Consider the following 24765-nt stretch of genomic DNA (forward strand, 5'->3'; position numbering starts at 1 on the left):
AACCAGCTGGGGAATTCAAAGACACAATTCCCATATGAGTGGTTGGTTTAAATCCCCCCCTTGGCGCTAAAATCTTCAGCCAACACTTTGTTCCCCATTTTTCACTGAGTTATTCGCCTGCTGAGTGGAAGGTAATGTCCCGTAATAATTTTATTGGAGGGCTATTCCTTTTGAGTGTCATCAGTGGATCCATGGTATATTACAATGAAATGAACTAAGGGAAGGCGTCACCACCAGAATATTTTCAAGATTACAGTTAGAGGTCTGATTTAACACAATACGGGCCTTGCTAAAATTTGTCAAATAGGGTTTTCCCCTCGTCACTCCGCTCCTTGTAAAAAAGGCATTGAGCTCTGAAGCCAGTGTGTATTTCCCTGAGACTGGCGGAGCTATGGGCATCAAGATGGAGATATACCTCTCTCATAGAGAGCTGGAAGGGACCTTGCAAAGTCATTGAGTCCAGTCCCCTGTCCTCATGGTAGGACCAAGTACCATCCCTGACAGATTTTCCCCCAATGCCTAAGTGGCCCCCTCAAGGATTGAACTCACAACCCTGGGTTTAGCAGGTCAAACCACTGAGCTATCCCTCCCCTCCCACATGGGTAGTGTGGGAGCCAAGATGGCTTTCTTCTGCCTATCCATTGCCTTCCCTTTGGGGAGCCACTTCATTCTCCAGCACAAGTTAAAGGGACCTAACGGTTGCTGGGGAACGGTGCAGAGAGAACAAAGCAGCAAGATACGTTTAAGAAGTTTAATCACCTAATATTCACTTGATCTGAAAAAGAAAGCCAACGTTATTGGACTGATCGTGCCTTTGCTTCCTGCCAGGATGAATCGTCTATCACAAGGCATCCCTTGCAAGCTCTCTTTATCTGGGCAGTTCTTCAGAACAAGAAGGAGTTATCCAAAGTCATTTGGGAACAGGTAAGGTACCATCCCGTCCCCCGCCTCCCGAGCATTGGTCTATTTCTCTTGGAACTTTAAGCCTTTGCAAGCATTTGCTCACAGTCCTCCCAGAGCAATCTGGGAACTTGAATGCACATTCGATAAACCACTGATTTAAACGGTTTAACATTTTCTCCTCTCCCAATCTTCTAACTAAATTGGGATCTTGAAATCCACAATCCAGACCCTCTCCTCACCTCAAGTTTGAGGGAGGGCTTGATTCGGCCTTTCAGTAACCGAGAGGATGCAGACTGTGAAATTCATAGCTGGGCCCAGGTTTCTGTGTGGTTTATAGCTGGGGCTGCTTCTGGATGGAGGATGGAGCTCCTGGATGGAGCTCCTGGAAGCCGGGCACATGGTTTGACCCAGAAGTCACACCCTGTGCGGTCTGGGCTGTGGACCCCTCGTCCCAGGCCTGCAGTGTAGACTTTCCTTCTGTGCGTACCTTTTACCACTGGTTAACCTCTCCTTGGCAGACGTGACGGAGGGTCTCCACTGCAACAGAAACCCTGCTGCACTGGGCGTCAGAGCCCGGTTCACTTGACGCAGGCTTGTAGGCTAAAAATGGCAGCGTCGATGTTTGATCCGGGCTGAAGCCAGGCTCTGAGGTCTATCCCTGTCCGGGGCTTCCGGGGGCCTCTGCTTGAATGTCTGTGCTATGATTTGTAGCCCTGGGGCCCAAGGCCCAAAAATCGAAGTCAGCTGATACGAGTTAGCTTCGGCCAGGCTGTGCCTCTTTTATTGCAGCGTGGGCATGCCCTGAAACACCAAAACCTGAGTGGCCACAGGCTGAAATTTTCTCCAGTTCAGAAGTTCCTGAATTTGTGGAGATCCGACTAGACACTTGAAACCGGCGGCACGTGGAATTGAGTGGACAGTTCTGATCATTTTCACCCTCCTAAGTCAGGCACCCAATCTGCTATTGCAGGTGCCTGGGGCCATGCCTGGCCAGCAGGGTCAGCAGGGGTCCGGGTGAGCATGCTGCATTGTGGGACTGTAGAGAACATTCTGCGCGTCGGACTCCACCACTTGTGTCTAAATTCATGACACCTTGGAGAGCGTGCAAAGGCCATTTTAATGACGGAGACAAAACGAGTCCTCTTGAGCCTGGATGTGCTCAGTAACAGCATGACATGATGGTCCTGCATGGGGTAGCTGGACTATGCTTTGTTTTGTGGATTTGGGTCTTCTACTGCTGACATTGTCACCCTATTCACCAGCCTTTAATCAATGTCCAAAATAAGCAAACCATGCCAGAAGGACAAAGCAGGCCCATAACGGGGTGCGGGAGGAAGCCAGTGGGTCATTAAGCAATGGGCCACGTGCTCTCCGCGTACGGAGGGCTCTTGGTGCTCTGAGCCGATGGCGGAGAAGAATGGCGCTGGCCGTGTCTTGCCAAGCGCTCCTGTGACTTCCTGGTTCTCTGTCTCTTTGCAGACGAGGGGCTGCACGTTGGCAGCCCTCGGGGCCAGTAAACTCCTGAAAAGCCTGGCCAAAGTGAAGAACGACATCAATGCTGCCGGGGAGTCTGAGGAGCTGGCGAATGAATACGAGACAAGAGCAGTAGGTAAGCACCCAGATCAGCAGGCTCAGAAGCGTGGTGATTAGCAGCTTCCAATCCCATTCCAGGCACATCCCATTGTCCTGGCACAACTAAACCCTAACCTTGATGGTTTAGCGCCTACCGAATTTGGGGGTCCTAGCTCTTACCATTTAGCAGGCGCTCTTGAACAGACAGACAGACAGACACTCTCAAGTCTAAAGTAGATACAGAATGTACAAAATGGCTGAGTTAAAGTCTCAGCACAAACCTTTGTCTCAAGAGTTCCAGCCTCCCGATCTCTGCCGCTGTGAGCGAACCGAGGCCAGGGATGTGGAGAGAGCGAAGAGGTGCGCGTGTGACCCAGGCTTTCTCTTCTCCCTTCTGCCCTGGTGGGACTGTCTCTCCTGCAGAGCTGTTCTCGGAGTGCTACAGCAGTGACGAAGAGCTGGCAGAACAGCTGCTGACCTATCCCTGTGAAGCCTGGGGCGGGAGCAATTGCCTGGAGCTGGCTGTGGAAGCAAAAGATCAGCAGTTCATTGCCCAGCCAGGAGTGCAGGTAACGCAGACTCATTCTGTTTCTTCCAAAAGAGAAGAACCACGCCCCTACCCGACACTCCCGCTTGCTAGGGAAATGTTGCATTCGCTTCCTTTGTAATGGTCGTGGCTGGGTTTTTCCAAACAATTCATCTATCTAAAGCAATACAATGGCTGAGGCACTTACTGTTTGGAAGCCGGGCGCTTCCGAGAGGGACCCCACGGTGGGGTGAACTCTGCCCCCCTTTACAGCTATGAATTGCTTCAGCCAACGTGGTTGTGCTCCTCAAAGGAACACGCTGTAGAACCGGTTCTCTGATGACCTCGCTCGTGGGCGGGAGGTGTCGCAAGCAAGGGGAGGCGTTGCCGTTCCAATCTGCCTCATGTGGCCCCGCCCAGGCTCCACTGGAGTCCAGGCCCCTCCGGCCTGCTGTTGCCATGGCAGGGCCTGGGGCAGGCAGGCAGGCAGGCTGGGGGTTGGCTTGGCTACATGTGGGGAGCCTTCATAGTCAGGGTTCAGGCCAACAGGGGCAGCTGGGGCTAGGTCACCTGGCTGTCCTCTCCGGCACTCTGGGGCACTACACTGGGGCAGGGCCAGCAACAGCCATGGGAGGAGGGCTCCCATGGGCATGGAAGGGACAGGACCTCTGGCAGAAGAGGCAGGGCTGAGGGGGCAGGGCTAGCTTCCCCAAGCTGTGGGTTCACCTGTGGCCCATGCCCTCACCCCAAGTAGAGGGTTGCAATTGAAACAGGAATGTGCAAAGTGGGCATTGAATGATGCAGGGATGGGACGGGTGATTCACCCCAGGCGTTATGCCAGCAGAAGGAAGTTTGAATTTACAGCTGGGGTTCATAGAAGGCCTATTGATGGAGGCTGGCTGAGATTTTTACTCCCAGTGCATCTCCTAACCTAAGGCTCCCTCAGGTAAGTCAAACCAACTGCTTCTCCTACTTCAAAAACTTTTGGAAGTATCGCCACTTGATCCTCCTCCTCCCATCTTCTGGAGATGCTAGCTAATGGGCCAGCATGGAGAGGTGAGATTGCGTAGTGGTCCTTCCTTTCTCTTGACCTCAATAGCTCAGTAGTTCTGCAGCTCCCAAGACCTCCAGTGCTAAGGAAATTCAATAACTGAAGCTCGTTCCATAGAAATTGTTGGGCTTTAAACAGCAAATGCATTTTACAGTTCTGCTTTCTGTGCTTCCCAGCTTCAGTAAAACCTGGATGAATCTTCCTCCTCTTTGCTCTAGAATTTCCTTTCCAAACAGTGGTATGGAGAGATCTCGAGGGACACCAAGAACTGGAAGATTCTATTGTGTCTCTTCCTTTTCCCTTTAATCGGCTGTGGTTTCATCTCCTTCAGGTAACAGAGTTCTCACTGGTAGAAAAACAGAAAGGAAGCATGTCAACATTACCTGCTTAGGGGCCAGTATCTGGCTCAAATCATTATAGTGTCTGAGTGCCTCAAACAATGAACGTATTTTAAACAGCCTTTTAAAATAAGAATTATTGTTCTTGTTCCAGCATAGGAGCAATGAAATATAGGGCTGTTGATTAATCCCAGTTAGTGTGATTAGTGTAATTGCCAATAAAAAATGTTAAACAATAGAATGTCAATAGAAATTTAGCAAATATTTTGGATGTTTTTCTACAGTTTCAAATAGATTGATTTCTATTACAACACAGGACACAAAGGCTGTGTCTAGACTACATGCCTCTGTCGCCAGAGGCATGTAGATTAGACACATAGGCAAAGTCAAATGAAGCCTCGATTTAAATGATCGCGGCTTCATTTAAATTTACATAGCTGCCGCGCTGAGCTGACAAACAGCTGATCAGCTGTTTGTCCGCTCAGCGCGCTAGTCTGGACGCTCCCCTGCCGACATTAAAGCCCTTTGTCGGCAGCCCCGTTATTCCTCGTGGGATGAGGTTTACCGGGGCTGCCGACAAAGGGCTTTGATGTTGGCAGGGGAGCGTCCAGACTAGCGCGCTGAGCGGACAAACAGCTGATCAGCTGTTTGTCAGCTCAGCGCGGCAGCCATGTAAATTTAAATGAAGCCACGATCATTTAAATCGCGGCTTCATTTGCCTTTGCCAAACAAACAAATCTACATGGCTCCATCGACAGAGCCATGTAGTTTAGACATACCCAAAGTGTTCACTTCTCACTTAATATTATTGTTTTTAAAATGGTAAAATAATGAACAAAAGAAATAGTATTTTTCAGTGTACGTCATACAAGCACTGTGGTACAATCTCTTTATCATGAAAGTGCAACTTACAAATGCAGATTTTTTGTTGTTATATAACAGCATTCAAAAACAAAACAATGTAAAACTTTAAAGCCTACAAGTCCACTCAGTCCTACCTTTTGTTCAGCCAATTGCTAAGAAAATTGCACCAGGATGGGTAAGCACTGGAATAAATTGCCTAGGGAAGATGTGAAATCTCCATCAGTGAAGATGACTAAGAACAGATTGGATAAACAGCTATCAGGGATGGTCTAGATCAGTGTTTCTCAACCAGTAGTACGAGTCCCCTTAGGGCTACTTGAGAGAAGTCTGAGGGGTACGTCAACACAACTGAAATTTGGAGAAAACTGAATTTTTGTTTTAAGTTTTACAGCGCTTTATTATTTTTGTACTTTTTACACCCAAAAATTTCATTGCCCGCCCGGCTACAATTACGTTGTTTAAACAAATGTGTTGCAATGAAAAAAAAATTTGTGTGTCTGAAAACTGTAGGTACTGGGAGTATTTATAATTTTTTAAAAAGAGGTACTTTATTAAAAAAGGTTGAGAAACACCGATCTAGATAATACTTAGTCTTGCTATGAGTGGGACTCTGGACTTGAGGACCTCTTGTGGACCCTTCCAGTCTTATGATTCTATGAAAGCACTTTTGCACATTTGCATGGTGACTCGTTTAATTTCACAAGGAACATTTTTTAAAGTCTTGAGGGATGTGTGTTTAAGATGATCCTTTATTTATCTAGAAAAAAGCCCGTGGAGAGGAGCAAGAAGCTCTTGTTGTACTATGCCTCGTTCTTCACCTCCCCTTTCGTGGTCTTCTCTTGGAATGTCATCTTCTACATCGTTTTCCTGCTGCTGTTCGCCTACGTCCTGCTGATGGATTTCCAGAGGGAACCCACCCTGCTGGAGCTCATCCTCTACGTTCTGGTCTTCATCCTGTTTTGTGACGAAGTGAGACAAGTACGCAACGCTGGGGACCCAAAGTGGCCCGTGTCCAGGCGGATGCTTCCTCCTCCCCTGCTAGGCGCAGAGAGAAATGGAGATCCGCTTGAGGGTTATGTGATGCACGACTCCTGCTGAAGCTGGCAGTAGCTGTGCCTGTGTGTGTTGAGGGGAACGCACTGAGCTGTGCTGTATGTGTTAGTCCGTGACTCACATCCTCTGAGGTATTTAGGTGCCTTTCAGTAGTATTTAGGCACCTAAATACCTTCTGAGGATCTTGCCATTCGGTCTCTCAGAGCCCCGTGATGTGAATGGTCAACCTGAGCCATTTAGATTACATTTGAAATGGAAAATGTGCCATCATGCTCTAGAATGCTTTGACAAACTGACGCAGCTCTCGTGGGTATGTGTCATTTCAAGAATGAGAGAAACCAAGGAGGGCTGGCAGATTCGCTGGGTTCCCAGGCAAGGTAGGGGGAGGGGCAGCTCCATGCCCCAGGAAGGGGTGGGGTCTTGGATGGAAGGGGCGGAGCTAGAGACTTAAAGGGATTTAAAGGGCCTGAGGTCCAGCCACCACCATGGCTGCAGTAGAGGAGGCAGCCGGGAATCCTGGGTGCTTTTGAATATCCAGGTCCCGGGACCCAGCACCCGCCACACAAAGAGGGCGTAGGAGACATGGCTGTCTTTTAAGGTGAGAACAGATATAGTAGTGGGAGTTCTTCAGAGTGGTGAGGAAGTCGTGGAAATCACAACTTGTCTGTGGCTGAGAGAAGTTGGTGCTTAGGTTATTAGTTGCTCCGTGCAGGCGTGAGTCCCTTGTGAGCCATGCGGCCAGAGGACAAGTGCCGACACATGGCTACCTGCATAAAGAGCATGGCAAGGTGAACCCTCCCCCATGCCCAGCATGGCTGAAATCCTGCTACTAAATTTTCCAGGAAAAAGAGATATCCGATATCAGCTAAATATGGCTGCGCCTTTGGCAATACAGACGGGCCAATACAGGGGACAAAGGGGAAAGATTATACGTATCTGCTACTGTGAAATCCTCCATGGCGAAATGATTCTTGTCTTGTGTGGCTTTTCCTGATCAGGGTTCCTGGCCTCTCTGGGCCCCTCCTTGAGCCTCCTGTGTACATCCAGCTACAACCCTGGCAGCGTGATGCAGGTGGCCGGCCATTCTCAACTGCAACAGCTTAGTGAAAGAGTGATCAGCAACTCCCGGTTCAGAAAGTGCAGGCCAAAGGGGTTGGATGGTCACACAATCCAGCTGGGCCTAACGCAATATCTTTGATTGGACTAGAGACAAACTTTCCCGTGACAGAGAACAGCTGTTCTTCAGCTCAGTGTAGCTTGAAACCTTCTCTCTCCCACCAGCAGGAGCTGAGCCGATCAAAGATATTCCCTCGCCCACCTTGTCTTTCTCATCTCCCGGGACCCATCTGGCTCCAACAGCCGTGCAAATTCTTGTCTAAACATCTGTGTAGCCGTGGTGCATTATTAACCCCGCTTCTGATCCTATGGAAAATGACAGCTACTGCCAAAGCATGATTTGCTCCTTTGTCATGCTGTAAACAGCCGCACTGGTTTGCTTTCAAATGCAGGGAGAATTGAGTAGCTATTCGCTGCTCCCCAGCGGCTGAGATGCAACCAGTGATTGGTCAGACTCCAAACATTCAGAAGTATTTGAGTTCTTGATCGTTAATGATCAATTGAAAAATGAGTGTCTTTGTAGAAGTTAAAAATGCTCCAAGAAGTCCAGAATGGGCTATTTCACATGGGATACTTTGGGGAAAAGCAACCCTGGAATTAGTTCAACCCACCACTAGATGCCACCATTCCACTTCAGAAACACAGCCGAATACTTGTATCAGAATTAGAAATCGGGGTCCTTCACAGACTAACTTTAAAATACGTTTAAAGGATTGTGAAATCTGCAACTAACTCTCAGTCCATGGCAATTCTTTATAACGACTGAAGATGCCTTTTACCAGATCGCGGTGTTGAAGTTTGAGCTGATCTGATGCTTTTATTGCATTTCCTTTGGGATTGATACAGAGGCTAGAAGTACCCTTAGCATGGAGCCTGAGGTTCCAAGCTGAATCAGAACTAAAGGTTGGGAGGAGATTTGTTATTGCTGGGTGCTTGTGAGCTGGTTGATGAGAATCGATCAAAATGGCGGAAATCTCGTTTTCAATTGATCATATAGTACTTCTCTCCAGAGTGGCCAGGATCTAGAATCCAGAGCCCTGCCCCATTTCAGGCCCAATGTGGACCCCAAAGTAATGACCCCTGTCCATGAAATTCAGAGCTGGGTGGAGTCAAAGTTACATTTGAGACTGGCTTTCAGGTGCATCCTTGGTTGAAAATACCTACAGGTAAATATTCAAGTGTTCCTTTGGAGAATGTTATGGAAAAAACACCCCTGATCTAGTAATATTTAGTAATCAGTTAGCAGGTACTTCCCCTAGGAGCAGTTGGGAGAGGTGGGATTCCAGGAGTGAGCAATGTCTTGGCTGGACAAGAAGTGAGGGGTCGCAGTTGAAGATTGCTGTGTTATCTTATTGGTGCTCAACGATGGAGCTATGTAGATTAAGCTGATCGGCAGAGGGAAATGAAGCCACGATTTAAATAATCGCGGCTTCATTTAAATTTAAATGGCTGCCGCGCTGAGCCGATAAACAGCTGATCAGCTGTTTGTCAGCTCAGCGCGCTACTTGGACGCTCCCGCGCCGACCTGAAAGCCCTTTATCGACCTACCCGTTATGCCTCGTAGGATGAGGTTTACCGGGGAGGTCGATAAAGGGCTTTCATGTCGGCAGGGGAGCGTCTAGACTAGCACACTGAGCCGACAAACAGCTGATCAGCAGTTTGTCGGCTGAGCGCGGCAGCCATTTAAATTTAAATGAAGCCACGATTATTTAAATCGCGGCTTCATTTCCCTCTGCCGATCAGCCTAATCTGCATGGCTCCATCAACGGAGCCCTATGTGTGCTTACTGTGAGTAGGGCCTTACTCCATGTGTGTACTTTTACTGTGATAGGGCCTTACTCCACGTGCAGCTCCTGAAGGCACTCATAGAGTAAGGTACCCAAAGCAGGTCGTGGCAGTGGAGCGGGGCAGACAGTGGGAGTAATGAGTGCTGCCAGCGTGCTGTGGTGACAATTCTCTGCTCTTTTCCCTTTCTAGTGGTACATGAATGGGAATAAATATTTCTTAGATCCGTGGAACATCATGGATACGCTTGGAATCTTTTACTTCATAGCCGGGATCATATTCAGGTGAGCAGAGTTCAGTCTCAAGGCACGTCGCCATGGTTCCCCTCAGTGCCAGCTACTGGTACGGTGTGTGTCTGGCTGACGCAAGATGAACAACGTCACTTGCGCTCACGACCAAATGTCCTGTGTTCCCTACAGTCATGGATTTTGCTTCCTAGGCACAAAGGCAGGCCTGCAGCACAGGAAGGCCTGCAGCACAGTGCGATCCAGTTACAGGGAATACCGGGTATGGTCTGGCAGACTTACACAGAGCTGGCTGGGCACCATGAGCCCTCAGGCATGCTCAGTGGAGATACCTCCGGTGTCCTGACTTCAGGAGAACTAATGGGTGGCAGAAGCAGCTGCTACTAATGAGTTACAGCCTTTCAAGAGGCCGGTTTGATCAAGAGGGCAGCTTTGGTGGGGGGGACGAGAGACAGAACCAGAATTTTCCCTCCAACTCTCTACCTTCAAACTGCCCGTTGGAGTAAAATGGAACCTGGCTCTGAACCAGCGTCTCGGTGTTCACACAAGCCCAACCCTCCCACCCTCCTCTCCACAATGTTAGGGGACTCTGAGGTAAGGCGCCGTTGGTTGGAACCATCTCTGTTTTAGTCAGTTTTTGCAAGGCCTGAGCAGATGTATCTAGTTCCATCTGGTACTGCTCCTTCATCCTGGCTGGCCTTGTTCAAAGAGCCAGAAACCCAATTAACGTCTGAGAGGAACTGGATGGCTCTGATAACAGGCCATGGGGTGCGACGCTTTATGGATTGCCTGTGTGAACGTGGCCCAACCCAGGAATGCCTGAAAGCCGTGTATCAGCTGATGGTTTGCACGGCAAGTACTAGGTTAAACAGTATTTTGTAGGCAGGACAAAGGGTATGTCTACACTACATGGCTCCGTCGATGGAGCCATGTAGATGAGCTTTGTAGACATAGCAAAATGAAGCGGCGATTTAAATAATCGCCACTTCACTTACATCCAAATGGCTGCCGCGCTGTGCCAATCAGCTTGTTTGTCGGCTCAGCGCGGTAGTCTGGACGCTCGGCGGTCAACATCAAAAGCCTTTGTCGACCGCCCCGGTAAACCTCATCCTACGAGGCATAACGGGACGGTTGACAAAGTCTTTTGATGTCGACCACCGAGCGTCCAGATTACCGTGCTGAGCTGACAAACAGCTGATCAGCACAGCGCGGCAGCCATTTTGATGTAAATGAAGCGACGATTATTTACATCGCCGCTTCACTTTGCTATGTCTACAAAGCTCATCTACATGGCTCCGTCGATGGAGCCATGTAGTGTAGACATACCCAAAGGGTTCTCCTGCCAGCAAAGCAAATGCCACTGGCTCACTTGTAAAGATTTGTGTGGTTGGTAAAAATGCCAACAAACAGCCTTCACGCTACCCAACTTTAAAAGCTGTGTTGCGTAGAGTGTCCTTAGTTGTATCTTTGGCAGCCCCAGAAAAGCGGAGCAAGAGGCTAGAATGGGAATGGACCCGCATGTTCCAGCGCAGAATTCAGATGTCTGTTCTTGGTCACGGGGTGAGCAGGGAGGTTTGGAGGAAGCTGCTGGTTTTTCTTCCCAGGATTATCTGACTCCTACTCTCACTGGCTATAATGCAGCCAGCCTTTAGGTGTGTTTTCAAAGGGCCGCGGTCATTGCTACACATTTCACAATAGAGCTCTGCTCACGTGCACAGACTGGATTCTGTGACGCAGAAATGAATTCATACATCCTGCAATAGACCTTGTTCATGTATTTGGTCAATTGTAACTCAGTTATTGATGTTACGCTGCCATAATGCACTAGTAAGTTGCTGGTATATTTGGGTGGGGGGATGAAAGGAATGAAAGCACTGTACAAAGTGGTGTTGCACTTCTGCTTAGAGGACCGAAGAGACTGCCAACTCTTTCTCAAAGACTATAAAGTGGGTAACTAAGTAAGCACGCGCTTACCCAGGTTCTCAGCCGTTTCCACATGTTTCTGACATAACTTTAGCCCAGGTTTCACTGCACTTATTTTTCTTCCCCAGGCTCCATTCCTCCAATGAGAGCTCCTGGTACTCTGGGCGAGTCATTTTTTGCCTAGACTACATCATTTTTACTCTGAGGCTGATCCACATTTTCACAGTGAGCAGGAATCTAGGACCAAAAATCATTATGCTGCAGAGGATGGTAAGACACGATCAATCATCCATAACATTCTAAATACACGATGTGACAAGCTGTTCTTCTTCGAGTGAAATTCCCCCTATACAGAGGGCTAGTGTGGGGCCCGAGCCCAACAAAAGTCCTCAAAACAGGGTTTAATTGAGATTGAAGAGGGACTTGTGTAGTTAGTACAGAGACTCAGAGGGGTAGCTGTGTTATTCTGTATCTTTAAAAACAATGAGTGGTCCTGGCGCACCATAGAGACAAACCAAAATAAATAGGATCATGAGCTTTCGGGGGCAAAACCCACTTCATCAGGTGAGTTGAAGTGGAAATAACAGAATCCAAAAGATATATAACAGCAAAAGCAATTACTTGTCAACTGTAGGACCTGTGTTTAAGACTAATTAAGTGGGTTGGATGTGTCCCGTTTATAGCTTATGTGAAAATGCAGATGTTAAAGGCAGGAGAAATTGGCTTTGTAGTGCATTAACCAGTTAATGTTTTTATTCAAGCCCAGAGTAACAATGTCAAATTTATAAATGAATTCCAGTTCTGCAGACTCTCTCTGTAACTGGGTAATGAAATTTCTTTGTAGAAGAATAGCTCCTTTTAAATCCATGATTGAGTGACCAGGCCGGTTACAATGTTCCCCTACATGTGTGTGTGTGTTACCATTCCTGGTATCTGATTTGTGTCCATTTATGCTTTGTCACAGAGACTTTCTGGTTTGGCCAATAGACATGGCCAGCAATGTAGATTTTGGGGGTCTGATCCAAAACCAATGGGATTTTTCCATTGATCTCATTAGGCTTTGGATTAGGATTTTATAACCACTTAAACTCGGGTGTAACCTCCACGTCTGGATGGAAGCCATCTGAAAACGTGGCTGTACCGTGTTGCCGAGTGACAGGCCTTACACATCTGGCCCCAACCTACTGTTCAAGTCCTGGGAACAAGCGCCTGAGCACTCTGCAGGGTGACTTGCTGCAGGAATGCGGATGATACGCTGAACTGTTTCTCTTGGTACCCTCCTACCCTAGCTGATCGATGTCTTCTTCTTCCTGTTCCTCTTCGGGGTGTGGATGGTGGCCTTCGGCGTGGCCAGGCAGGGCATCCTGCGGAAGAACGAGCATCGGTGGGAGTGGATCTTCCGATCGGTGATCTACGAGCCATACCTGGCCATGTTTGGCCAGTACCCTGATGACATTGACGGTAGCTGTCTCTTGGGTCTACCTCACCTGAGCAAGGGAAGGGCTCAGCTAGGGAGCCCCCAGTGTCTCTTAGGGCCAGGTCCTGCCTTGGACCCAGGTCTGCCCTGAGCCCTGCTGACTCAAGGGAGGCTGGGCAGGGAGGCAGGTCTGCTGGCTGGATCTGACCCATCATGAGTGCCCAAGCCAGTGTGAAAGGAGGATAGACTACTAGTGGCCAGTCTTCCCTGTAAGTGCCCAGGAGCGATTCACGTACCGCCCCGCTCATTAGTGGGATCACAGCCAGCAGCATGTATTTCTATGCTGCTGGCTTGGTGCACACAACAAAATTTATTCCGCACATGGATGGAAAAATGTAGAGGGAACATTGTTTATGGCTGGGGCCAAGTAGTTGGATAACTGGGGGCGGGACTGGAGACCTTAGAGGGATGTGCTTCATCAGCCCTCTGAAAACGGGGCCCTGTTAGAGGAGCCCTCCTTCCCCTCCCCTCTGGCACCGAGCACTTCACCAGACCCAGCCCTGCTCCAGGCTGACCTCCCTGTCCCACTTCCCTTTTCTGCAGGTATCTGGGACAGCCCCTGCATACTCACTGCAATCAGACCCCCGCCGGGCAGGCCCCTGGCCTTTGTCCCGGGAGCGCCTCAGGGAGCAAAAGGGCTTCTTCCCACGGCTCCCACCAGCTCACTCCTGTCTCCTCTTGCCCCAGGCACCACGTACAATTTCGATCGCTGCACCTTCTCGGGGAACGAGTCTAAGCCTCTGTGCGTAGAGCTGGATGCCAACAACCAGCCCCGCTTCCCGGAGTGGATCACCATCCCCCTGGTCTGCATCTACATGCTCTCCACCAACATCCTCCTGGTGAACCTGCTGGTGGCCATGTTCGGGTAGGTACCAGGGTGCGGGGCTCTGCGCTGATCCGTGCAGTCTGCAGGACGGCCACACAGGGGGGACCCGGGTCCATGAGGGGAACTTCCTCGTAGAAAGTCCCCTAAGGAGTGAAAAGCTGATTTAACCCTCCCCAGAAAACACCAGAGACCTGGGGTCTGGGGGTTGGATGGCTCTTTCCATCGTCAGTGTTGCTCTTTGCCACCAGGGAATCTTTCTGCATTGGTGTCAAGTATCAGAGGAGTCGCCGTGTTAGTCTGGATCTGCAAAAGCGACAAGGAGTCCTGTAGCACCTTACAGACTAACAGATGTATTGGAGCATAAGCTTTCGTGGGCAAAGACCCACTGCGTGCATCTGACGAAGTGGGTCTTTGCCCATGAAAGCTTATGCTCCAATACATCTGTTAGTCTCTAAGGGTATGTCTACACTAGCTCAGTAGTTCGAGCTAGGTAGGCAAATGAGGGCAACCGGAGTTGCAAATGAAGCCCGGGATTTTTAAACCCCCTTAGTCCGAACTCCATGCCCGCGGCTACACGTGGCATGGAGTAGGTAGTTCGAATTAGGAGGTGTACTGGTAGTTCGAATTAGAGATCCTAATTCAAACTACCTACTCTGTGCCGCGTGTAGCCGCGGGCACGGAGTTCGGACTAAGGGGGATTTAAAAATGGCGGCGCCCGGGAAGATGCAAATGAAGCCCGGGATATTTAAATCCCGGGCTTCATTTGCAACTCTGGTTGCCCTTATTTGCCTACCTAGCTCGAACTACCGAGCTAGTGTAGACATACCCTCAGGTGCTACAGGACTCCTTGTCATTTCTGCATTGGTGGCGCCCTCCTATCCAACGATTGAACTTTTTACAGGCAGAAACTGGCCAGCCTCTTGTTGCCACATTCCCTGACATGCTGATGATGCGTTTTGTGTCGCATTGCTAGTGGAGCCTGGTTGCCCCCGGCTTTTACAGCTCCAGGTGCAGTGGTAATTGCAATGTCTGTAAAACTGATCCGGCGTGTCTGAGATTTGCTCAGGTGTTTTTCTGCTGGGTCTGAACCTCCGACCCCTTCCCATCCGCTGCTCAAGCCAGGGGCTTTCCTGGCTTGAAAATGAAAGCGCAGGCCAGCTGCTTGCCAAAGGAAGTTGGCTCTGGGGTCCTGCCCCAGGGGCCGGAAGCAGTAATCGTGGATGATTAACGGCCTTGATTGCGCTGACAACTTTAAATGACTCTTCATCCCTTCCCCCTATCGGAGAGGTGCTTTTGAATAATTTCACCTTAGAACTCCCTTCTCCCAAAGGGCAGGAGTCCTTTAATCCGCCCAGAGTATTGTTGCTGACTGCTGGAATTTACGCCCTATGACCATGTGGGCATTGGAGGGTCTATAGATGGGTAAGTGCCTATGGCACGTGGGTGCTGTTTAAAAAGTTTTCTCTCCATCCTTCCCAAAATTAAAATATGTGACCTCAGCGGCGATAAACTTCCAAAACTCGAGGGACCCTCCCCCCACCTTTAGGCTGGATTCTGGTTCCCGAATCAGGTTTGCAGCCAGCAACTGTGGCTGCTCCCCATCTCCCTGGCCTGGATTCAAACCCCTGCAGCTTAGAGGGGCTTGGAATCTAGACCAACATTTCTGTAACCGCAAACTTTCCCTCGCTGATCGTGCAGTTAATACAATGCACCAGAGCAGATGGACAACTTCTTGCTTGACACGCTCTTTTCACGACTCAATCAGATGCAGACTTGCTGCCTGGGTGCATGATTTGTAGCCGACATTCAGCGCACCGGTGTCTTCACGGTCCTGCTATTTGTCTCCCTGACTTGTAGCCCAAGCTCCGTGCGGTGTCGTCTGTGGATGAATAGAAGAAGTCAAGAGGGTTCCTCTAAGGAGATAGGAATGGCTTTTTATATTCCAGGGGAGTTACCCATGTGTTTAGCATTACGGCAGTGATGCTCCCTTCTGGGGGAATGCTCGGCTGGCCAGGCTGACAAGTCTGACATCTGAAATGTGCTCTCAGTCGTTCCTGACTGTATCCCAAATCCGTGGAGTAGCGAGTCTTGCTGACGGAGTGAGAAAGGATCGACTGTTTTAGGAACGGGTGAACTGCTTTGATTAGCATCAGAACGGGCCCGAGCAAGTCGGAAAAGGAAAGTCTGGGAAATCTGGTCCGAGTATGTTGGCCCTCAACTCCCACCAGAAAGCCGGTTTGTCTGCACGGACTCTGGGAGGTGGCGAGTGTGGGTCCGGCTGCCGCCTTATGAGCTGTGTTGGGTCCAGTCGGGGTCCTGCACCAGGCTGGGTGTCGATCCATGTGTAAAACATGTCAAGGAGCCGCAAGCAAAGCACAGTCACACCTATTGATGGAAGGGGCATGTGACTTACTAGCTCTATTTGTTTTCACTTTGCAAACAAATCAGAATGAGACCAGGCAAAGTGCCCCCAGGGGTCTGTCCTGGAGCAAGTTTTGTTCAACACCTCCAGTAATGCTCTGGATGGTGGGATGGTTTGCTCTCTGAGTGCGTTCATGGATGGAGAGGTAGCTACCCTGGAGGGCAGAGAGAGGGTCCAGAGTGACCTAGAGAAATTGGAGGATTGGGCCAAAAGAAAACTGATTGGCTGTGTCTAGACTGGCAAGTTTTTCCGCAAAATCAGCTGCTTTTGCGGAAAAACTTGCCAGCTGTCTACACTGGCTGCTTGAATTTCTGCAAGAACACTGACTTCCTACTGTCTGAAATCAGTGCTTCTCGCGGAAATACTGTGCTGCTCCCGTTCGGGCAAAAGCCCTTTTGCGCAAATCATTTGTGCAAGAGGGCCAGTGTAGACAGCACAGTACTGTTTTGTGCAAAAAAGCCCCAATGGCTAAAATGGCGATCGTGGCTTTTTTGCGCAAAAGCGCGTCTAGATTGGCACGGATGCTCCTGGTGGGGCGGAGACAGACTCACTCTTGCTCCAGTGGTGGAGCAAGAGGAACCTGGCTGCCAGGGAAGCTAGAGACTTCCTGACGTAGAGCAGGGCTGGGGAAAGGCAGGCAGGGCTGGGGAGACTCTGGCCAGGAAGCTCCCAGGCTGCAAGGCCTGGAGGAAGGCCTGAGGGTACTAAGCGACACAGCCAGGGCAGGAGAAGGCAGCAGGGTCCACACCCTCTTGCCTATGATGAGCGGCCATGTCAGGCTGCAGTTTGCTCCGAGGCAGGGGCTAGGTGAAGACTGGCCGAGGGTCACTGAGGCAAGGTGGGCATGAGGGGTTGGGGGTTCCCAGAGGGGGAGGACTCCGGAGTGCGGGGGCACTGCTGTAGGGCAGTACCCAGGTGGGAGGATGGGAAGGATGTGGGTCCTAGTACACAGAGGTGGAGGAAAACAGGTAACAGCTGCTGTGACACCCTGTGGAAGAGCTAATTCCCAGAGTCACCAGCGGGGGTTGTCCCAAAACGGTGAGGCCCACCGTGTTACAGAGAGCTCCAATTCAATTAAAATGCATCAAGAGTGATTTCCTCTGTTCAAGGAAAATAAATATTTTGTCTGCAAATTTAAGGATTTTTTTTTTTTTAGAGAGCTGGAAACCAAAGGATATTTCACACTAGATTAGAGAGGTGTTAAGATTCCTGTAGTGTAACTTAACCTTCTGAAAATCCTATTAAGAGCTCTTGAAAGAGACATTTTGAACGATCACATTTGTCCTGTAACAATGGTAGGGAAAGGTTTGGGGAAGGCACCATTGTTTTATTTTGTTTCTATAACAGCTAGTTCTTGTCCATGGTTTGGGGTCCTAAATTACTGCTCCTAACAAGAAACTCTGGTGCGGTTCTGGCTTTGCAAACAGCCTATTGTTTTGCTTTGCACAAAACTGTCTGAGTTGGCAAATATTATTCATGCAAGACATTGTCTAGCTGTAGGGCAGCCATGATGTGTTTGCAGAACTAGAAGAATATCCCCTCAAGACCGGCCCACGCCTGTGGGTCATTTAATCTGTCATTAGTCTTTCACTAATTACTTTCCTCTGCTCCACTTCTTCCTCCATTTTCCAGCCTCTCCAAACTAGAGTCAAACTTTGAAACCCAGGGGCTACGTCTAGACTGGCATGATTTTCCGCAAATGCTTTTAACGGAAAAGCTTCTCCGTTAAAAGCATTTGCGGAAAAGAGCGTCTAGATTGGCACGGATGCTTTTGCGCAAAAGTATCCGTGGCCAATCTAGACACGCTTTTGTGCAAAAAAGCCCCGATTACCATTTTCGCGATCGGGGCTTTTTTGCGGAAAACAAATCTGAGCTGTCTACACTGGCCCTTTTGCTCGAACGGGAGCAACATAGTATTTCTGCAAGAAGCACTGATTTCTTACATGAGATTATCAGTGTTCTTTTGGAAATTCAAGCAGCCAGTGTAGACAGCTGGCAAGTTTTTCCGCAAAAGCAGCTGCTTTTGCGGAAAAACTTGCCAGTCTAGACACAGCCAGGATGTTTGTGTGACTTTGAAATTATGCAAAACCAATTCCTCACCCGTGCTAATCAGAAAACTTCTGTTGGTTGGCTCAAATGAAAATCTTTAATGGATAATAAACACCAAGGCTGTGTCTAGACTGGCCAGTTTTTCCGGAAAATCAGCCGCTTTTCCGGAAAAACTTGCCAGCTGTCTACACTGGCCGCTTGAATTTCCGCAAAACCACTGACGATCTCATGTAAGATTGCCAGTGTTCTTGCGGAAATACTATGCTGCTCCCATTTGGGCAAAAGTCCTTTTGCACAAAACTTTTGCGCAAAAGGGCCAGTGTAGACAGCTCAGATTTGTTTTCCGCAAAAAAGCCCCGATGGCAAAAATGGCAATCGGGGCTTTTTTGCGGAAAACCGCGTCCAGATTGGCCACGGACGCTTTTCCGCAAAAAGTGCTTTTGCGGAAAAGCATCCTGCCAATCTAGACGTGCTTTTCCGAAAATGCTTTTAACGGAAAACTTTTCCGTTAAAAGCATTTGCGGAAAATCATGCCAGTCTAGACGTAGCCCAAGTGGTACCCTTAGACCAGGGGTCTCCCACCTATTTAAGCCCGAGATCACTTTCTGAATTTAAGTGCAATCCAGGACCTACCTCGAACCCAAGTACCTTTGCCTGCCTGCCTTTGTGCTCCTTCTCCAAAGCCCTGCCCCTGCTCACTTTGTCCTCCCTCCCACCCACATTCTTGCTCCCTTTCACCAGGCAGGGGCAGAAGGTTTAGGCACAGGATCTGGTCTTGGGCTAAGGGATTTGGAGTGAGAGGGGCTCTGAGCTGAGCCTGGGGCAGGAGATTGGGGTGCGGGGGGGGGGGGGGTTCATGACTGGGGCAGGGAATTGGAGCTAGCTCCAGCTGGGCACTGCTTACCTCCGGTGGCTCCTGGGTAGGGGTGCAGTGGGGCTAAGGCAGGCTCCCCCCTGCCCTGGCCTGACACCACTCTCAAAAGCAGCCAGCAAACTCCCTCCGTCCCAAGCTTTGTTGTGCCCCCCTCCGTTCTGTGGAGATAGAATACAGGGTGGGAGGGGGGCACCCTGACATCAGCGCCCTCCTCTCCCTTCCCTCCCCTGCACCGCAAGCAGGAGATTCCGGGTGGGGAGGAAGCGGAGGAGGGGCAGGAGGTGCACAGTAGTGGGGGGAAGGGGCAGATGAAGTGCTGGCACTTGACAGCCTCTTGGCCAAACCAGCCAGGATCACCTGTCAGAGGCTCCAAGATCTACCAGTAGATCCCGATCTACTCAGGAGCGGCCTGAGGCCGGCTGCGGCAGCTGGCGCCCCAGGCGGAAGACGCGATCGGCGTCCCTGCCTGCACAGCCGTCAATGGCCGTGATGTCCTCATCGGGCGCCCCGGCACCCTGTGTCATCATCATCAGGCGCCCAGGCCGGCAGCGCCCTAGGCAGCTGCCTAGTTTGTCTAGTCTCACGGGCCGCCCCTGGATCTACTGGTGGGTGACCACTGCCTTAGACGCACAGCCGTTTATTTTTCAATCTGCCCCTTAGTTACACTGTTGGATCCGTACAAGAAAACAACGACCAGGTGTGGAAGTTTCAGCGCTACTTCTTGGTTCAGGAGTACGGCAGCCGTTTGACTATTCCATTTCCTTTCGTCATCTTTGCCTACATCTACATGGTGCTGAAGAAATGCTTTCAATGCTGCTGTGAAAAACAATGCAAAGAGCCCTCCATCTGTTGTAAGTGGGATTTGTGTGTTGTTTCTACCCCTTGCCTGGGTTCTTGGAGGAGCGGGACCTTTGTCCCCACACTCATTCTCTTTGTAGGTACTGCTTCCCACCACTTGTACTGCTCTCGGTGCCATTGCTAGAACGGGACAGCTTGACCACCAGTATCCTTAGCAGGTCCAACTGAGTTTTGGCCCATGTGTCAAAATTGTAAGGTTCCCCAAATTGTCATCCAGTGTTACTCCCACGTGCGACGTTTGCCTGAAGCCAGACTTTATTACACACCTCTCCATAGGTGAATGCTTCTAAACCTCAAATGCTGTGACCATTCCGAGTGGAAATGTGCATCAATTCCTCTTTCTAATACAAACCCTGTTAGTCTGGCCCCTGCCATGACCATGCCATAAAAGACACGATGTTCTGTTTACAAGCTAGCCGCTAATTTGCTATCTGCAGAGAAAGAAATTCCGCCAGCTCTGGTGCCCCGACTTGCCATCAGACCCTTTCACATTTCAAAACGGCACAGGCAAATTGAGTTAGTCTAATGCCTTTTTGTATTTCTCAGGTTCAAAAAATGAGGACAATGAGACGCTTGCATGGGAAGCTGTCATGAAAGAAAATTACCTTGTCAAAACCAATTCCAAAGCAAATGACTCATCAGAGGAGTATGTCTGTTTTTTCTTTACCTTCTGCTCTTAGACTAAAATTCACTTCTGCAAACTTTTTATTTTTTATTCAGAAAATCCTTTTTACGTTAAGAAAGTATGCTTATACACCGATATATTAATAAAATCAGCCAAAAATCAGCTTACTCATTCTGCCTCAAGTAACATATTGGAGATTTTTATAATCCATTTTCATGAATAGATGTATTTATGTACAACTGCATACCAAAAATGTCTTCCATTAGCTTGCTTGAGTGAACTTGGGCAAATCACCTCTCTCTGCCTCTATGTTCCCATCTGTCAAATGGGGCTAATTAGATTTTCCTCCTTTTTTCAAAATGCTTTAAGATTCATTAATGACATGGGCTATTTAAGAACTAGGTAGGATAGTTTTAAATTTTTACATAGATTAGATTGGGGTCTCCCATTTTTAGTTGGGACTTGAAAGGAGAATTACAGACTAAGGGCGGATCCACAAACTTTGTCAAATCCTGACATTTGGCTGACTAGCCTCTGAGCTCCTTCAGGATCCAGCTACACATTTTTAGAGCAACAGCTGAGTCAGACAAACTGCCAAGAAGAAAAATGTTCACAGACCAGAATCAGAGAACAAAGTTATCAGAAGGTACTGGCCAGATTTTTGAAAGATATTTAGGTACCTAGCTGCCATGAAGAACACACATGCAACTTCATTGAAAATGCCACGGAACATACAGGGATTTTGTAGCAACCCTCTAAGAGAATCTAGGTATTCCTCATTTCCAATTTGGTCACTGAAAAGCTAGTAACCTTGGGTACAAGTACCAGAGGGGTAGCCGTGTTAGTCTGGATCTGCAAGAACAACGAGAAGTCTTGTGGCATCTTATAAACTAACAGATTTATTGGAACATAAGCTTTCGTGGGCAAAGACCCACTTTGTGACATGCAGCTGATGAAGTGGGTCTTTGCCCATGAAAGCTTATGCTCCAATAAATCTCTTAGTCTATAAGGTGCCATGGGACTTATTGTTCTAACTTTGGGTAGAGGGTTTCAGTGATTCTAAGACATGCAACTTTCCTGTTGTGAACGTTCCATCCTTAAATGCATAAGTCTTCCCACATGCTGCTCAACATTGAGTTACAAGCTAGATATATTCATGGGTGGCCACATTTTAAGACAAAGGGGATTGCCAAGTGCCAGTAATTTATACACCGAGTTACATTTGTTATAATCAATAGCAGGTGCACCCAGCCATAATAACTTGTCTCCTCCCGGAAAGATGAATGGGAGCTGTATATGTTCCCAGACAATAACACCTGCAGTCAATATCCGCTTTCTCATTAACCTTCAACGATGTGCATCCAGAGCAGAAGATCATTTTAGGATCCAACAGCCATTGTTTTCCTAGGTCCACATTTTGGGTACTCCTATATGACTAGATGTTCGGCCATACATTCATTTCATGCAACGTTCTGTTGCACAGTTTGACACTGAAGCAAGAGGAAGATGTTAGTCACTAGCTGAATTTTTAGTCTCGCAAGATTCATTTTGGTGGGTTTTTTTGTCTCTTCGCAGGATGGTACATCGATTTAGACAACTGGATGTGAAGGTACTTGGGTTTTGATTGGTCTGGAGAATATGTGTTTATCTGATATGACATGAATAGATAGGGGACCTCTTTATTTAAGCTCCGTTTACACTGACTGGTAGTCAGATATAATTTCCTTAGGGTTGTATTTATCCTATATTGGGAGCTGTGTGAAGGCACTGTGCCTTAGGCAGAAAACATAGCATGGGGCACAGACATCTGGCAAGGTTACGAGACTCACCGGAGGTTGCTCAGGTGCTAGGAGTTGTCTTGTTGCACTGAGGCACGAAAGAGCAGACACGTTCTGAGCCCTGCAAGTGAGAGAAGCCACAGTGGGAGCCAGGTGTGAAAACAGGGCAGCCTTTCCTGCCGACTGGTTTCCACCAAACTCCAGGGACCAGCTCCAGGCTCCCACCTCGAAAGCAAAGGCAGATTCCGAGTCATTTGCAGTCCACTGGCTTCGTGATGCCTGCTTGTTAAATCTGTGAAATAGCTGTTTGTTAGGCCTCAGGATGCTGAGTACATGGATGGTGTCCTTCCAAATGGTCTGTCCTGGGGCAATGTTTGAAGAGGCACTTATTTATTAATTTTATTTATTTATTTCAAATATTTTTACCCCGCCTCTCTATTTAAAATATTCGAGGCGGCTTACAATTAAAAAAAACCCACAATCAATAAATGTATATAAAGGAAAATACAAGAAATAAAATACTGAAATAAAGGCACTTCTATTGTGCACTAGGGCCGTTTCCCTGAATTGTTTGTCAGCACAGCTGAGTTTGTCTAGTCCAGTGTTTCTCAACCAGTGGTATGAGGGGTACTCGAGAGAAGTCTGGGGGGTAAGTCAACACAACTGCAATTTGGAGAAAATTGAATTTTTGTTGTAAGTTTTACAGCGCTTTATTATTTTTGTACTTTTTACACCCCAAAATTTCATCGCCCGCCTGGCTACGATTAAGTTGTTTAAACAAATGTGTGTCTGAAAACTGTAGGTACGGGGGTACTTATAATTTTTAAGGGGTACTTTATAAAAAAAAAAGGTTGAGAAACACTGGTCTAGCCGATACAAATAGTTGGCTATTTCTCAGTCACTAACAGCTGGCATTCCGAGGATAACCAAAGGAACAGGTGCTTAACGCGAGGGTGCCATGGGCACTTTTGTCACTGTTTTACAGCCATTCCAGGGCATTTTAAAGGACTCCCTACTAATTGGCCTCAGACATCCCTCTGTTAATTATCAACTGCCTTTGGAATAAGCTAGGCTGACTTCAGAGTAACACGAATTTTTATTTGTTTTGTTTTTGTTTTTGTTGTTAGCTGAATGATCTGAAAGGCCTTCTGAAGGAGATTGCTAACAAACTGAAATGAAGGCAGCTTGAAAGCAGAGGAGGCAAACCGCAGCCATGCACGCTCCTTTATCGACTCACAAAAAAGAGAGGATCTAATCTGCCTCTCTGGGCTTCAATGCATCTGTCTGTTAAAAAGGAAGGGTTCCATTCGACGCTGGTTACTGATGTGTCTGTGTATAACATCAGCATTAAAAAGGGAATGCTCAGCCCTATCTCACTTGGTCATTCTGGATTAAATCCAAGGATATACCATCGCCCTCTTTAATTTCCAGATGATCATTTTTTAAATCTTTTAAACCCCATCAAAATTGCCTTGTTTTGGTCCCTCGTTGGCTTAAAAGCACCAGGCTGTCCCAATGTATGTATTATTTATACTAGAAGTCCCAGCTGAGGTCCCTTCTGTGGTAGGAGCTGCACAAACACAATGAAAGTTCTTCTTCTGAAGACGTCAACGACAGTTGCACTGGGTGCTTACGGGCTAGCATAAATCTGCTTTGTAGAAATGAATTTTCATTGGTGTCTGCCGTGACTGTGGAAATTGTGCCTCTTTTCCATTGTGATTGTTGCTCATGTTCTGCTCTGTGGATCCGGTACCAGCCGTGCTCCCCGTGTGTCATGCTGGATGTAGCTGTGAGTAGTGTAACAAATGTACCTTTCTGAGCATATACATTAAATCATAAGTTCACTCTGGCGTCTTGCCTCATTTCAGGGTGGGAAAGAGAAACAAGCTATTTTCCTAAGCCAAATAGTGTTGATTACTGTTGTTACCCCTATAACACTTTCTGTGTTTCTTTAGCTAAACTCATTTGTACAAAAGCTTCAGAGAGAGAGCCATGTTAGTCTGTAACTTGAAAAACTTGAAAAACCATGAATAGTCTAGCAGCACCTTAAAGACTAACAAAACATGGAGTTGGTGTCCTAAGAACATAAGAGTGGCCACACTGGATCAGATCAACAGTCCATCCAACCCAGTATCCTGTCTGCTGACAGCGGCCGATGCCAGGTGCCCCAGAGGGAGGGAACACAACACGTAATCTTCACATGAACCCTCCCTTGTCACCCACCTCCAGAAAAATAGAGGCTAGGGACACCATTCCTACACATTCTGGCTAATAGCCATTGATGGACCTAACCTCTGTGAAGCTATCTAGCTCTTTTTTGAACCCTGTTAAAGTCCTAGCCTTCACCACATCCCCTGGCAAGAAGTTCCACAGATTGACTGTGCGCTGAGTGAAGAAAAAACTTCCTTTTGTTTGTTTTAAACCTGCTGCCTATTCACTTCATTTGGTGACTCCTAGTTCTTATATTGGGGGAATAAGTA

The 24765-nt window shown here is 48.3% G+C and overlaps 1 protein-coding gene across 1 annotated transcript in view; it reads left to right on the plus strand.

Moving 5' to 3' along the window:
• Nucleotides 1-24113, plus strand: part of TRPM8 (transient receptor potential cation channel subfamily M member 8) — a 39710-nt gene extending 15597 nt beyond the window's left edge. Inside the window, exons 12-24 of the mRNA XM_089779842.1 lie at nt 829-924; nt 2383-2512; nt 2899-3044; nt 4271-4383; nt 6016-6232; nt 9401-9492; nt 11505-11646; nt 12666-12837; nt 13541-13718; nt 19685-19875; nt 20429-20528; nt 22083-22116; nt 23413-24113. Coding sequence (XP_089635968.1) covers nt 829-924; nt 2383-2512; nt 2899-3044; nt 4271-4383; nt 6016-6232; nt 9401-9492; nt 11505-11646; nt 12666-12837; nt 13541-13718; nt 19685-19875; nt 20429-20528; nt 22083-22116; nt 23413-23463 — 1662 coding nt within the window. The 3' untranslated portion in view covers nt 23464-24113. The remainder of the gene's footprint in view (nt 1-828; nt 925-2382; nt 2513-2898; nt 3045-4270; nt 4384-6015; nt 6233-9400; nt 9493-11504; nt 11647-12665; nt 12838-13540; nt 13719-19684; nt 19876-20428; nt 20529-22082; nt 22117-23412) is intronic.
• Nucleotides 24114-24765: the final 652 nt, after the last annotated feature.

The sequence above is a fragment of the Pelodiscus sinensis genome, chromosome 7 (genome assembly GCF_052426305.1).
Source record: "Pelodiscus sinensis isolate ZL-2025 chromosome 7, ASM5242630v1, whole genome shotgun sequence".
Lineage (NCBI taxonomy): Eukaryota > Metazoa > Chordata > Testudines > Trionychidae > Pelodiscus > Pelodiscus sinensis.